We start from the raw sequence: 17,354 nt of genomic DNA, 5'->3' as shown, positions 1-17,354 counted from the left end.
AACTGATACACTTTCCTTGCATGCTTCTTTGGCCTTGACTGAAAGCAATACACTAATTCAGCCAAGCCAAGCACATTATTCTGATGTGATGCCACATCAGACTGCTCATGCTGCTTCTGAGACATTGACATTTGCTAATGAGGGTGGCACCTTTATTAATAATCAATTAACTTTTCAACATGAAACTCCCAGCACTGATTTAAAGCTGCATGCACTTTCCACGGTGTCAGAACTTACCTCTTTTTCTAGTAATATGGCTTCCCCAGAAACCTCTACTATCTCTCATGAATCTACAGCATATGCACATAAATCTATTGGCATATTTCACCAGGGTCCATTATTTAAAAAACTTAGCACTGAACTGTACATTAAACCAAGTACCATAATGTTACAAACTGATATCTTACAACAGCCGACACGTTCTGTGCATAGTATTGAAGAAAATGTTGACACTTACTCGGGTAGCGGATTTTCTATAGATGATGTAAAATCCCAGAAAGTTTCTCCATCTGCTGGGTTAGACGAATTTACATATATAACACCTGCATTTAATCAAAACACCAAAATAATTCCAAATGAAATTATTGACGAACATGACACTGTACCTCAGACTACCTCTTCATTTGGGGAGATGGCTTCACATGCAGAAAATGATGTAATGACAGAACTTTCTTCATCTGATGCCAAGTTTGATGAGGTTAGGGAAAACATATCATCAAATGAAATCCCTCCAATGTCTATTTCCATTACCCAAAGTATTGATACAGACATTAATGCAGTGTCAGAAAACTTACTCCCTGTTCAGCCATTGAATGCTGTATCAACAACCTCTGGTGACATATTGCTTAAAGATATGCTTAATGCAGCCTCAAACACTGTCTCTGCTTATACTGATTTGCTACTTTCTCCAACTCAGGAATTATTTTATGAGATGCCAGATAAGCCAACGAATGAGGCATTTCTTCAGAAGGTGTTTCAGTTGTCTAATATAACCAGTGATGGAATGTTGAATGAAACATCCCATTCTAATAATAATCATTCTAATACTGATACTCTATTGTTGCCTTCATCTGCTGGTGCTACTTTTGATTCATTGTTGCATTCTTCATATGTATCATCTGTGGGTGTTCTTTTGTCTCCAAGTTCTGTTGAGTTTGCAGAATCACAGCCAACAATGTCGGTCTTGCATGACAATTTTGCTGCTCATCATTTGTTGACTAATGTGAATTCAAATGAAGTTGTATCACTATCATATGGTAATGGCCTAACAAATAAGCTTTTAGATGTTGTATCGTCTTATTTTCCTACAATTTCGCATGCAGATTCTACTCCAGTCCTACCTAGCTATACAGTAATCCAACATGGTACTACATTAGATACCCATATTTCTTCCTCTGCTTATTCTGCGCATGGCATCCCCAGTGTTACATCAATATTTACTACAGACAATATGTATTCCTTATCTACACCTGTTGCTGAAACTGGAGTACCTGTTCAGAGTTCTCTTACTTTACCAAATGTATATGTTTCTGTTACAGCTGATTCTCCAAACAGTGAGAGTCCTAGCACGTTATCAATGATAACAGCTACATCTAAAACACCATTTCCTAAGTTGTCTACTGTGAGCTCAGATACCAAATCAGGGTATTCTGTTGTAGATGAGGGGTTCCTTGTAATAGCTGGTACAGATTCCACATCACATACAGAAACCCAAGAAAATGTTGTAGCTGATGCTAGCATTTATGTACCCAGTGTAATGGAGAAGAGCAATAGAAATGTAAGTGACCAATCAGAACAGCCTGAAGAAGGAAGTGCTCTATCAACAACTTCAGTGGACAGTCAGATAAGCTCCGATTTTGGAGCAAGAATTCTTTCAACAGTACCACCTTCAGCTTCAACCGCTTCACCTAAGATGTTCGCCAACACAAATACACCGGAACCTCATGTTGAGACTGTAAATATCCCTATGGAAAATACATCTGAATCTAATGCATGGGCCTTTCTTACCAGTGATGAAGAAAGTGGCTCTGGTCAGAGTACATCAGATAGTCTTAGTGATAATGAGACTTCCACAGATTTCAATTTTTCTGATCTTAATGACAGAGACAGAGACTTTGAGGTTGCAGTTGACCCAGGTAAAGCTGATTTAACTACTGGATCTGAAATGACATCAGCACCATCTGTAACTAGTGATCATTCAACAGTAGTCAACGTATCTGAGGCAGGTTAGTGGTGGATAAAATAGGAGATTAAAGTTGCCTCACCCATAAAATAATTGTATGTTTTTGTGAAACATCAGCAATATTCTTATATAACGTAGTACAAATGGTATCTTGAAATTTTAGAGAAAAAAATAATACATAATTTGTTGGTACAAAAATGGCATTTTAATGTCACCCAAAATAAGTCTTTTCAAAAGAGAAACCTAGGTTTGTGAATGGTAAGTTTGGTTTTACATATCAGACAATTGTTTGCATTTTTATTTTTTTAGATTAAGTATTGTTTTGAGTTGGCTAGAAGATTTTTTTTTTCAATGTATCTGATGTCTCAAAATAAACATAATATAAAACATGACAACTAAAATGTTTTCTAACAAAGCTTGCGCTTCTTTTACCCTCTTGATCATTGGTGCATTAAGTCTCAGCTTTTTTCTCTGTGTTCTTACTATGGGATTTTCTTGCTTTGCTCTTTTGCTTGGATTCTAATCAAATAAACGCTACAGCGAATGTAACAACAAAAGCAACCAATTGTTACATATGAGTGCATGCCGCATGAGTTCTTAATTCAATTACTGAGCAAATGATAATGGAATAGTCTTTGTTTTTATTAACTGTACCTTAAAGGTGTTGTCTACCCCTCCAAAAATGAATATCTGAAAATATAAAAGCCATTAAATGTGCAGAGCCTCTTTAAGATTATTTATTAAGGATATGTGAAGAGAAATAAAAAGATGTAGCAAGTCTACTATTTAAATCTAGTTTTGCTAGGGTGACCTATACTCTTAGCCTGCCAAGCAACATGACTTAATAGACCTGGACTCAGTTTGAATAGGGCACAATTCAAATGCATTCAATAATTATTTATGAGCATATAAGAAGCCTTGAATATAATATTACAGATTTTATTTATTTTTTATTGTTTTATTTGTTTGTTTTTTTGCTGAAGTGTAAGAGAGAAACCATGCCCATACTTGCTTGCACATTTAAAGGTGAATGATTACAGAATAAAACAATATATATAATAAATAACAATAAAACATAATAGACTGTATAATATGAACCTTGATCAAATTATGCTGAAATAAGAAGGAAAAGCATTGAAATGCGCACAAATGACTACACCTTTAAAAAATATATAAATATATATATGTACATAAAAGAACTGAGTAACTGGAAAATCATTTCAGGACTTCATATTGTGTTGTTACTAGTAGGTGTGGTATGGTGTTTGTGTTTTATTAGCATGTTAGTCATAAGTCGTGACTTCTTTATTTCTATTTTTTTTTGTTCGTTGTTTTTTTTAAAGCAATTACAGGGCTGATTATTATTGCAAATTATTTTAATATTCAACTCATTGATACTGAACTCCAAGTCTCGAACAGTTGTCCTCAGCACATTAAAGTTAACCGGGTTCAGTAGTCTCCCATCTATTTGGAGTCATATGCATGAATAATTGATAGGAATACTATATTTTCCATTATTCATTACTGTTGCAGGATTGTTTTTAAAAAAATATTATGAATATTTATTGAACTATAATTTTTAACTTTGTGTTGTTGGTTTTCAGAAGGACTAAGAGGGTTAATATTTTTATGAGTTGATTTTTACCTACAGGGACCAATGTTTCAATATACTTAGTATTGTACACAACAGAGCAGAATCACCTGCCAGTTGTAATTTATTATTTTATTGTGTATTATGTTAGAAGATATGCTCAAGTCAATAGTAATAATATAGTCACAAACTCAATGTTGAGGTATTGTGAACATGTGACATGCTATTTTATTAGTAGATATAGAACACCCCCCACTTTATAGAATGTAGTACCTGAGTCTGTGCAGCAGAGGACAGTGTTTACCAAGAAATGTGCACATGATGATTACAATTTAATATCTGGCTGCAATAATATTTCTGTTGGCTCTTATTACAGATCTCATAAGACTGAATTTAATGTTTCAGGTTTAAAAAAGTATTTTTTTATATTAGCTACTTGTTTGAAAAAAATAGTAGATACAAGCCAGAAGACAAATATTGCTGCAAAGGTTATCAAAATATATTACCATGAACCGCTTTATTTAACTGCTTAGCTGCCAGAGAAAGCTATATTATATGTTTCAGTTGCCACCCAGTTTATTAACTTAAGGATCAGGTCACTGTAGATAATAAAGAATATAAAAATAAGGGCCATGTTATGGTGAAACTAACGTTAAACAATCATTTTAGATTAGTCCTAGCATCATTAGTTTCTGCTATATGTTTTCATATCTAAATTTAGGTTAATTAGTACGGCCAGTATTTTTCCAACTAAATATGTTCTAACTGGTAACCAAAGGGTCAATACGTTGTAAAGCATATCTGCACTAGAGAGTGGAGTGTTCTGGAGAAAATAAAATGTATTCAGTGTTTACAATCTATTATGAAATGTTATCACAATAAAATTATTGACATCTTATTTCAAAATTTACTAAAGTATTCTGTCAATGAACCAATGTTTTCGCATATCTTATTGATACAATATCATTTTTTTAGGAGAACATCTCATATTTTTGGCATGCTACTAATTACTGATGGGTACTTTTTGCATGAATCTAGGGTGATCATTGTACACTTTTTTGTCAATGAAATGCAACAATAAACACTTTGCATATTCAGTGTTTAAAATACAGAGAATTAAATAATACCTTTATTATTATTATTATTACTATTATTATCATCATTATGTTGGCTAGTTCATTAAAATACAGTCTCTGTGAATGCCTAAAAGGATATATGGCGGTGTAAGCAAACTGCTGCATTGTAATTTCCTATTTTCCATTTATACTACAGAAATTAGTATATTTAGTATGTCAATCAATTTTATTAGCTGCATAATTAAAGCAAAATGTTTACCAATATGCTAAATCACTTGAAAGTACTGCAACATATCTGTTAAAAGCTGACTAGAAAATATCCCATGAACATCTTTGAGTAAAAAAGACAGACATTTTACCTCAAAATGTCCTCCTCTCACAAGAATAATTGCTCTATAAGTAGTTATACTAAATATACTCTTTTTTTTTACTGTCATCTGCATGGGGGGCGGGGGGGGGGGGGAAGGGGACCAGTCAGCTTTATCAGTGCTTAGGTCACGCTTTGTTTTACTGTGATTTTGTGGGATTTTACTATAATCTTGCAACATTTCGTAAAGAACTTCCTTAAACTGAGGAGAGAAATAAAGTGACTGTGCCTGCATCTGCCAGATGTGCACTCCCTTGACTGCCATCTTGATTGGTTGCTTTACAGTGGGATGTGGCTTCTGAGGAAACTGTGGTGTAAAAAAATGATGTGATATTTTCTAGTCTGCTTTTTATAGATATGTTGCATCACTTTCAAGGGATTCCGCATTTGTGCCACATGTCCCTTTAAGTGTTATCTTTTTCATTCAAGTACAAAGGAAATAGTTTTGAAGACTGAATATGTTTTTTTTTTATCTTTCAATTCTGAATTTATAAAACAGCGTATAGGGAAAAGAGATAACACAATGCAAGTTTTATGGATGATATCCTGCTTTACTGCACTAACGTTATGTGTTGTATTGTTGCATGTGCCAACCCAATCATTCTGCATGAGGAGATTATGCATGTGTAATATGAAAGCTTAAAGTCTTTTTCTTTTAAATATGAACAGTTATGATCTGCTTTTCTCCCTACTCACTAATGTCCCTAATCTCTGATGCCTTGAAGATGTTGATTATCCAGGTGCGTCTCCACAATACATTTGCTGACAATGTGTTAATGTGAGAGAATGTATGGCTTGCACGTCTGTATAAAAGAACTTGTATTTATGCCTTGAGTTCATGTCTAAAAGTCTACTAGTGCACTGCACGGTCACAGAATTTAAACCCTGAGGTATGCATGGCTATAATCACCCAAAGCCCAGGTTACTGTAAAATCCCAGCTTGCATGCAGGTGGTTAAAGTCAATAAGACACTAACCAATGTACTCTTACTGAGCACTGGGCATGATTACACTTGATATTAATTATAAAATGCATGATTGATTTACAACTCAGAGAAATCAGTGTTACAGAAAATCAATTAAGACAGTGTACAGAGATCTACATAGTTTACAAATATATAAATGTTATTCATTGATATACAAATTTAATTTTTAAGACGTGCACACTACTAGGTGTGATATGAACTGCTTCATTCGGGGTGTGCATGCAATAATAATTATAATATAAAATCTTTAATACATTTATAAATGATTGTTAAACACTAAATGGATACAGTGGATACAGTTACAAAAATAAACTTTAAGAGCATTTAACCCTCTGCTAGTCAACATAATGTGGCGTGATTTCCTAGAGAATGAAACATACCTATATCTATAGATATTTCAGTCAAACATTAAAGGGACAGTCAGTCAAAATTAAACTTAAATGGTTTGGAAAGAGCATTGAATTTTAAACAATGTTCCTATTAACTTCTATTATAAACTTTGCTTAGTTCTGTTTGTATCCTTTGTTAAAGAATCATCTTAGATGAGCTCCGGAGTGTACTCTTTAGCCATCTGGTAGCAGTGTTTGCAACAATGTTTGTATCAGTTATACATAATTGCCAACACTACTGTCATAGAATGCTAAAGACACCTGCACACTGTTAAGCGCATATCAGCCTACTTAGACTTATTCATCAACAAACAAAATTGAGAGAGCAAAGCAAATTTAACAATAGAAGTAAATTGGAAATCATGAATGTTTAATATTGACTTTACTGTACCTGTAAATATGTATCATTAGCATTTTATAAATATATTATTTGTATGACAATTAGAGGAAATAATATTTATTATTATATATGTATTGCTCTTCTTTTTTAATGCCTTGATTATAATTTATTTTGCTTGGCCAATGTTCATACTGTAAAGTAAAGAAAGGTAAGTGAGACATATTTTATGTTTAGTTGTTAAATTATAAAGAGATTTGGTCTTGTATTATATATATATATATGATTTCATTTTATCTGACTACAGAGGCAAGTAATAGTAGCCATGAGTCTCGTGTTGGTCTAGCAGAAGGTTTGGAATCAGAAGAGAAGACCCTTATACCACTTGTGGTTGTCTCATCCCTGACTTTCATCTGCCTTGTGGTTCTTGTGGGTATTCTGATCTACTGGAGGTAAGTTTCTTTATACTCACATTAAGAAGCTATAATTTTATCATTCTAAGAGAAAAAAAGAGTTTATTTTTGTGTATTCCAGAACTTCATTGTTCCACCAAGTTCAAACCCTTAAGAGGTTTTCACTGGAGCAAAAGGATAAAGTAAATTCACATAAAACACATTACCTCTATATATCCTTACACTTTACCTACACTCCCTTCCCCATATCCTAATATACTTTCTTCCTTGCTGAAGGGGGATGAAAAAATGTTTGTGGTGCATCTAATACAAAGCTTAAAAATAGTATGGTTCATGGCATATGCAGAATTTTGAATAGGGTTGGTAGTGTCCAATATTCAACCAGACAGTGCAGTATTTCAGCAGACTATCCAGTAAAAAGTATAAAATAATGCTGGACACTTACATGTCCATATTTGTAAAGGCCACTGAGTGGCATCTCTATGCATTGCAAATATGTGCCACAAAGAAGTGACACTGCACATGCACATGCTCAGCCAAGGAGGGTAAAAATAGCAACCGCCCTTTGAAGAAACTATGATGGTGAAATGCGTCAGTGGTGTTCCTGCTCTCTTTATTTTAATTTAAAATATTACTTTAATATACGTTAAGGATATTTAAAAGGGAATAATATAAAAGAAACAATAGCAAGTTGCCTGTAATTATAATAATTTAGTCTATAGAAAGCCAATTTAGACTTATGACTTAATGATTGTTACCAAAAGGGCCTACTTGAACTATAACTATTAACATTAGATTATCCACCTGATATACCAAATTTGGTCCTCATCTTTAGAGATTTCATTTGTGGTTTTATAATTTCATTGTCTTTTAAATTTAAGTCTTAATAATACTTGTGTTTTAACTTCTTTCATGGGTTAAGTATTTTTTAAGTTCTTCACTGAATTAGTATTGATAAAAATAACAACCGTCTTATGTACTTATGTTACTATGTTACGAACATAGAACTTTGGAGTGGGACTACTTTGTGATCCTCACCTCAAAATAGAGTAACCCAATAACCTACAGTTTGTCCAGTAGGTTTTTAGATGGCAGGCAACTCTTCTTGTGAATCATATTGGTTGAACATCAGTGGATCGCTTATTATTACAGCTGTACATTTATGTTTTATGACTGTTATGTATCTAAATCGAAGTTTGCAAATACGATGTATAAGATTTTATATAAAGTACTTCTCAGTAGTTTGTACAGATGATTTTAAAAATAGTATTCTCATATTGATATATTAAGATTTCTACCCAAAAAAATAAATAAATAAAATGCTATTGTTGATTGATGGGAACTACATCTGTTAGTTTCAAACAGTCATCACCTGCATCTTTTTAATTGACTGATAATTAGAAGATCGTTATTAACACTTAGCACATAGACAAGATGGTGTTCACCTTTTCCACTGAACAGATGGAAGAGCTATGATGTATCTACCTACATCTATCTAAACCAGATGTTGTATGTTGAGTTTATTTAGTTAAACAATTAAATCTTTAGACAATGAATGCAGCTACAAACTTGATAGGGATCGACATTTTAAAATCAATTTTCTACTGAAAATTAAGATTTTTCTGGTTTACTGGCATATATGAATATTATTGGCTAGTTCAGCTGCACATCAAACAAATAAAAATATTTCTTAAGCTTAACAATTGATATAAATATAAAATATAGGTGGTTTCAAATGATTTGTAACTATATAGTAAAATAGTGTAAATAATATCACTCTGATTTGTATTTGTAAAATACTTAGCAGCAAATGGGCATTGGTAGGAAATAACCAATAGTTGTATTAGTTTGTATTTCAATTTAGACAAGTTTTTCTTTACTTTTTGTTAAAAAAAAATGCATATTGACAAAATGATTACAGGAATCATTTTGTCAATATACATTTTTTCCATTTACCTTGATTTGTGGACCTTTCTTGGTTCTGAAAGTTCCGGAACTACCTCAATCTGTGTTTTATTACCCCTACAATATATAATCTGATTAGGGTTAGCTAAGTAGTAGATTTTATAACAGTGAATTTATTGATTTGAAATATATATATATGTTGGTACAATGGTTTTGTTAGTTAAGTGACCTGCAATTCCTCTTTAAACTTTGAGGTTGTAGGTTCAATGCCCATTAGGCCAAACTCAGTCTTTCCTCTTTCATTAAAAAGTTGGATAATAATATAAAGATACTTTTATAAGATTATTGGTTAATAGCAAAGGCTAGATGCCAAGACCTTATGAGGAGTATAAAGGATAGATTAGATATATAATAGATAGATGATATAAGATAGATAGATAGATAGATAGATATTTTAATTACTTATTACACAGTATAAGGTATTATATTTATAGAAAATAGCAGTACTCAAGCATGTTGAAATTGTTTTTTGTTTTTGCCTGAACAAAAAGTAAAGAAAAACTTGTCTAAATTGAAATAGAAACTAATACAACTATTGTTTTTTTCCTACCAATGCCCATTTGCTGCTAAGTATTTTCATCTGATGCTAATTTGCTGATAGCTACTTCCTGTTAGTAACCATATTTAAATGCTGCTCTTTTATATCAATGAAAATTTGAGTACAGTGTCCATTTAAGTGTAAAGAAAAAGCATAAATAGATATTGATATTTGCTATAGCATAGATATAAAAGTACTGTTTAATGCATGGTTTCTCAACAGCCGGGCCGTGGCCTAGTACCGGGCCATGATAGCCCTGCTGGTGGGCCCCGACCTGTCATGCCCCCACTGCACACCAGGGGCAGACTGAGACCAATCAAGGCCCCAGGAACACTGCCTCATACTGACCGAAATGTATAACATTTTATGCAAATGAACATGGTAGCCTCCGTGCTCTGCCCCCAACAGGCCCCTCAACCTCCAGAGCCAGGACCCCCAACATTAAGGTCCAGAAAAAGGGCACCCAACCTCCAGGGCCAGACCCCACACTCCATGGCCCTCACAGCGACAGACCCCTGCCAGGGCCCCCACTAAACCCACACTTATTTGCTTAGTTACTGATAGGGCAACTGAAAACTCCAGCTTAAGGAATGCACCAGGATCCGTGGAGATGACATTTGTGGGCCCCCCTACTTGCTGGTCCCTCAGCCCAGGTCCTATTTGTCTGGCTGATCAGCCCACCCCTGCTGCTCACAAAGTTTACTTTGTCATCGTTTACCTAAAATGTATTCCTTTCTTTTATCAAGGATCAATATGTTTACAGCTTTTCCTAAGCCAACAACTTTGTTGAAAGATCGATCTGCTATATCCTGTAGTGTTGTGAGAAAATAACTACAGAGTCCAAGAGCTGATGCACACTTGAGTTTAATGCAGAGCTAAAGGTTTAGATAATGTATGACTAAGAGGAAATCAGATGAAAAAATATATATAAAAGATGTTGATAAATAAAAGGAAAGTGTAAAGGCTCTCATATTGGGTATTTCTTTTCTTAAAAGGGAAAGTGTATCCAGAAAGCTAAATTGTATATGTCAATGTAGTTTCATATTTACATAACATGTTGAACTTGATGATATGTGCTGTTATAATACTAAATAACAGTAAAGTGATGTATTAAAAAATAAGTTTTATATATACAGTATATATATGTATGTATATATGTATATATGTATGTGTCTGTAAATATATATATATATATATATATATTTTTTTTTTTTTTTTTTTTTTTTAAATATGTTGTTATTATAGCCTGGATGATAAAAATACAGATAATATAATAGTTAATAATTTCGTAAAAAATAGGAAAAGGGCAAAAAGCAAAAACTTTCAGCTGTGTGTTATTTCTTGAACTTGTAATAAAGCCATTTTTAAGCTTTTGTGCAGTTTTCATTTAAATATTAATTTTGATGTTTTTCCCTTTTAATTGTAAACTTTTTTTTAAATATAAATTGCAATCAAACATTTTGAGTATATTTTTACACCAACATTGCAGAATTTCTTTTTTTTTTAATTATTTTAAATCCTCATCTAAAAAAAATTACCTAATCATGTTGTAGACAGATATGGCTGTTTATATGGTGAGCACTTACTTCCTTTATGTTGTGTGACTGCACCCAATGTGCATGAGAAATGATGGACAGTTTAACACCCCAATGTCTCAGTCTCCCTTATTCTAGCCTGGAACAAATCCATAAACTGATTCCATTGAATGTGAGACATATATTCATTCCTTTAAATAACATATAAAATGTTTGTTATATATTAGAAGATATGTTTGACAATTTATTATTCATCTAAAAAAAGTCCAAATAACATGGATAAAAATCACAGTGCAGTGAAGCAAGGAATAAACTTCCAAAGATCCAAAGTTTGGATTGAAGGAAATCAGGAACAGTTGTAGGGATTCCAACAATTCCCCTGGTATATCTGTTGCAGTTTGTAGCTAAAACAGATGAAAGGAAATATAGTGCAATGATGTAATGAGCAACAGACATACACTACAGTAGTGCTAACATAGTATAGTGCTACTATAGCTACTATAGCTCTAAGACAAATGCATCTAAGAAGAATCCTTTTTTTCTTTTGCCATTCTTCCATCTCAGAAGTTGCAAGATAAATCTCCCCAGTTTTTGCTCAGTGCTCAATTTTGGTATTTGATGCAGAATCACATGTGCTGATTGCAGTTGGACAGGTTCTTTAATCATGATAAATGTTGCCTTCTAAGTGGTCAAAGAAGAAACTAAGGCCTAGATTTGGAGTTTGGCGGTAGCCGTGAAAACCAGCGTTAGAGGCTCCTAACGCTGGTTTTAGGCTACCGCCGGTATTTGGAGTCAGTCAAAAAAGGGTCTAACGCTCACTTTTCAGCCGCGACTTTTCCATACCGCAGATCCCCTTACGTCAATTGCGTATCCTATCTTTTCAATGGGATCTTTCTAACTCCGGTATTTAGAGTCGTGGCTGAAGTGAGCGTTAGAATTCTAACGACAAAACTCCAGCCGCAGAAAAAAGTCAGTAGTTAAGAGCTTTCTGGGCTAACGCCGGTTTATAAAGCTCTTAACTACTGTGCTCTAAAGTACACTAACACCCATAAACTACCTATGTACCCCTAAACCGAGATCCCCCCACATCGCCGCCACTCGATAAAAAATTTTTAACCCCTAATCTGCCGACCGCCACCTACGTTATACTTATGTACCCCTAATCTGCTGCCCCTAACACCGCCGACCCCTATATTATATTTATTAACCCCTAACCTGCCCCCCACAACGTCGCCGCCAGCTACCTACAATAATTAACCCCTAATCTGCCAACCGCAAAGCGCCGCTACTTACGTTATCCTTATGTACCCCTAATCTGCTGCCCCTAACACCGCCGACCCCTATATTATATTTATTAACCCCAAATCTGCCCCCCACAACGTCGCCTCCACCTGCCTACACTTATTGACCCCTAATCTGCCGACCGGACCGCACCGCTATTATAATAAAGTTATTAACCCCTAATCCACCTCACTAACCCTATAATAAATAGTATTAACCCCTAATCTGCCCTCCCTAACATCGCCGACACCTAACTTCAAACATTAACCCCTAATATGCCGACTGTAGCTCACCGCTATTCTAATAAATGTATTAACCCCTAAAGCTAAGTCTAACCCTAACACTAACACCCCCTTAAGTTAAATATAATTTACATCTAATGAAATTAATTAACTCTTATTAAATAAATTATTCCTATTTAAAGCTAAATACTTACCTGTAAAATAAATCCTAATATAGCTACAATATAAATTATATTTATATTATAGCTATTTTAGGATTTATATTTATTTTACAGGTAACTTTGTATTTATTTTAACCAGGTACAATAGCTAAAATAGTTAAAATAATTACAAAATTACATGTAAAATAAATCCTAACCTAAGTTACAATTAAACCTAACACTACACTATCAATAAATTAATTAAATAAAATACCTACAATTACCTACAATTAAACCTAACACTACACTATCAATACATTAATTAAATACAATATCTACAAATAAATACAATGAAATAAACTAACTAAAGTACAAAAAATAAAAAAGAACTAAGTTACAAAAAATAAAAAAATATTTACAAACATCAGAAAAATATTACAACAATTTTAAACTAATTACACCTACTCTAAGCCCCCTAATAAAATAACAAAGACCCCCAAAATAAAAAAATGCCCTACCCTATTCTAAATTACTAAAGTTCAAAGCTCTTTTACCTTACCAGCCCTGAACAGGGCCCTTTGCGGGGCATGCCCCAAAGAATTCAGCTCTTTTGCCTGTAAAAAAAAACACATATAATACCCACCCCCCAACATTACAACCCACCACCCACATACCCCTAATCTAACCCAAACCCCCCTTAAATAAACCTAACACTAAGCCCCTGAAGATCTTCCTACCTTATCTTCACCATACCAGGTTCACCGATCGATCCAGAAGAGCTCCTCCGATGTCCTGATCCAAGCCCAAGTGGGGGGCTGAAGAGGTCCATGATCCGGCTGAAGTCATCATCCAAGTGGGAGCTGAAGAGATCCATGATCTGGCTGAAGTCTTCATCCAAGCGGGAGCTGAAGAGGTCCATGATCCGGCTGAAGTCTTCTATCAACGGCATCTTCAATCTTCTTTCTTCGGGAGCCATCATCTTCCATCCGACGCGGAACATCCTCTTCTCCCGACGCCTACTCGCCGAATGACGGTTCCTTTAAATGACGTCATCCAAGATGGCGTCTCTCGAATTCCGATTGGCTGATAGGATTCTAGGATTGGCTGATAGGATAGGATGCTTAGTGTTAGGTTTATTTAAGGGGGGTTTGGGTTAGATTAGGGGTATGTGGGTGGTGGGTTGTAATGTTGGGGGGGGGTATTGCATGTGTTTTTTTTACAGGCAAAAGAGCTGAATTCTTTGGGGCATGCCCCGCAAAGGGCCCTGTTCAGGGCTGGTAAGGTAAAAGAGCTTTGAACTTTAGTAATTTAGAATAGGGTAGGGCATTTTTTTATTTTGGGGGTCTTTGTTATTTTATTAGGGGGCTTAAAGTAGGTGTAATTAGTTTAAAATTGTTGTAATATTTTTCTGATGTTTGTAAATATTTTTTTATTTTTTATAACTTAGTTCTTTTTTATTTTTTGTACATTAGTTAGTTTATTTCATTGTATTTATTTGTAGATATTGTATTTAATTAATGTATTGATAGTGTAGTGTTAGGTTTAATTGTAGGTAATTGTAGGTATTTTATTTAATTAATTTATTGATAGTGTAGTGTTAGGTTTAATTGTAACTTAGGTTAGGATTTATTTTACAGGTAATTTTGTAATTATTTTAACTATTTTAGCTATTGTACCTGGTTAAAATAAATACAAAGTTACCTGTAAAATAAATATAAATCCTAAAATAGCTATAATATAAATATAATTTATATTGTAGCTATATTAGGATTTATTTTACAGGTAAGTATTTAGCTTTAAATAGGAATAATTTATTTAATAAGAGTTAATTAATTTTGTTAGATGTAAATTATATTTAATTTAGGGCGGTGTTAGTGTTAGGGTTAGACTTAGCTTTAGGGGTTAATACATTTATTAGAATAGCGGTGAGCCCCAGTCGGCAGATTAGGGGTTAATGTTTGAAGTTAGGTGTCGGCGATGTTAGGGAGGGCAGATTAGGGGTTAATACTATTTATTATAGGGTTAGTGAGGCGGATTAGGGGTTAATAACTTTATGATAATAGCGGTGCGGTCCGCTCGGCAGATTAGGGGTTAATAAGTGTAGGCAGGTGGAGGCGACGTTGTGGGGGGCAGATTAGGGGTTAATAAATATAATATAGAGGTCGGCGGTGTTAGGGGCAGCAGATTAGGGGTACATAGGGATAATGTAAGTAGCGGCTGTTTACAGAGCTGCAGATTAGGGGTTAAAAATAATATACAGGGGTCAGCTATAGCGGCAGAATAGGGGTTAATAAGTGTAAGGTTAGGGGTGTTTAGACTCGGGGTACATGTTAGAGTGTTAGGTGCAGACGTAGGAAGTGTTTCCCCATAGACAACAATGGGGCTGCGTTAGGAGCTGAACGCGGCTTTTTTGCAGGTGTTAGGTTTTTTTTCCGCTCAAACAGCCCCATTGTTTTCTCTGGGGGAATCGTGCACGAGCACATTTTTGAGGCTGGCCGCGCGCGTCCGTAAGCAACTCTGGTATCGAGAGTTGCAGTGGCGTTAAATATGCTGTACGCTCCTTTTTTGGAGCCTAACGCAGCCATTCTGTGGACTCTCAATACCAGAGTTATTTTAAAGGTGCGGCCAGAAAAAAGCCAGCGTTAGCTACGCGGGTCCTTACCGACAAAACTCTAAATCTAGCCGTAATGGTCTTGAAGCCTGTTCCATGAGAGGCTGCTAAACATGACAGTCTATGGTGATAGCACCTCAGTAATTCTATTTCTCATTTTTTTTCAGGCATTAATTTTCAACTATCCATAACTAATGGTAGTATAAATTCATTTTCACGCAGAGAGAAAGTAGTTTGCCACTAGGACTTTGTGCAGTATTTACATTTCCCATTGGAAGTAGCATGCTATTCAAAAACACAGAGATTTCTGACTCTAGGAGGAACAGAGGAATTATCTATTAAAACAGGGTGCCCCTCCTAAAGAGTAACTATAATTGCTTAGAGTTATGGGTTTTTGCTGTTTGAGAACAACTTATAGTACATACCAAAGCTTGTATATAAGATGGGTTTTAATTGTCACTATCACATTGTGTTCTTGCAGGAAATGTTTTCAGACGGCACATTTTTATTTAGAAGATAACACATCACCAAGGGTAATTTCCAGCCCCCCTGCTCCAGTATTCCCAGTTTCAGGTAATTCATTTAACAAATATATGCTATTCTATTTCAGCTTTGTTTCTGTAATACTGTGCATTGTAGAAAAAGTATTTTCTGAAAAATGTGAGTTTTTAATAGAAGTGTTATCCAAGTTTTTTTTTTTATTTAATCTGTCCTCTTCTTTAGTTTAATTCAGTATTTTAAATGAGACTGAATCTTACTGTACAGAAATAATACAATCCTTGAAACTTATATCCCCTAAAATAGTCTAAGCTTGTCTCCTAGGTGGTGGGAATAGTTTGAACACACAGCTTCTTTGGATCGGATTGAAAATATTTTTGTAAGACTTGGGGCCGGAATCAGGAGTTTAGAAGCAGTGGTCAAAAGACCACTGCTCCTTAACTCATCCGCCACCTATGAGGCGTCGGACAGCAATCAGCCTGATTGGATATGATCAGGTTGATTGACACCCACTGCTAGTGGACGATTGGCCGCAAATTTGCAGGGGGCATCATTGCACAAGCATTTCACTAGAAATGCTTGTGCAATGATAAATGCAGACAGCGTATGCTGTCGGAATTTATTGATGTCCGCCTTCACAATTCGCCCCTAGGACTTCACCATCAGAGATGACATACAAGCACTTGCTCTTAAAGGAATACATAACCCAAATTTATTCTTTAATGATTCAGATAGAGCGTGCAATTTTAAGCAACTTTCTAATGTATTCCTATTATGATTTTTTCTTTATTTTCTTGCTATCTTTATTTAAAAAGCAAGAATTAAAAGCCTAGCAGCCGGCCCATTTTTGGTTCAGCACATGGGTTACGCTAACATCTTTCTTTCTTTCTAAATCATCTTGAAAACACTGAAAAAACAGAATAAATGTGTTTACAACTGTTTTGACTTGCTTATAGCTCTAAACATTCTATCTACAGCATTCAAATTCACAGATTTGTTTGTTCAAACTCAAAAAGTAAAACTGTTTCTCAAAACAGTTAACCAGAGCTCTGAAGTTGCGGTAATCATTCTAGCTTAAATTGCTATTGCGCTCAAGCGATCACATTCACTATCAACTTCTTATACCAGCCGTAAAACCTGACTAGCACAATCCCCTGCAATAAATCCCTTATCGCTTGGTCGTAAACGTTAGTGTTCCACTCGT

General features: G+C 34.7%; 1 protein-coding gene across 2 annotated transcripts in view; it reads left to right on the top strand.

Annotated features, from left to right (window-relative positions):
* PTPRZ1 (protein tyrosine phosphatase receptor type Z1) overlaps positions 1 to 17,354 on the top strand; it is a 380,311-nt gene that overhangs the window by 240,774 nt on the left and 122,183 nt on the right. The window contains exons 13-15 of one of the 2 annotated variants that reach the window (XM_053716674.1): positions 1,539 to 2,225; positions 7,235 to 7,379; positions 16,134 to 16,225. In XM_053716674.1, the coding sequence (XP_053572649.1) occupies positions 1,539 to 2,225; positions 7,235 to 7,379; positions 16,134 to 16,225 (924 nt within the window). The remainder of the gene's footprint in view (positions 1 to 1,538; positions 2,226 to 7,234; positions 7,380 to 16,133; positions 16,226 to 17,354) is intronic. The other variant, XM_053716675.1, reaches the window with a different exon arrangement.

Source organism: Bombina bombina, chromosome 6, assembly GCF_027579735.1.
Source record: "Bombina bombina isolate aBomBom1 chromosome 6, aBomBom1.pri, whole genome shotgun sequence".
In the NCBI taxonomy this organism is placed as follows: domain Eukaryota; kingdom Metazoa; phylum Chordata; class Amphibia; order Anura; family Bombinatoridae; genus Bombina; species Bombina bombina.
This window is presented reverse-complemented; position numbering and strand designations above follow the sequence as displayed.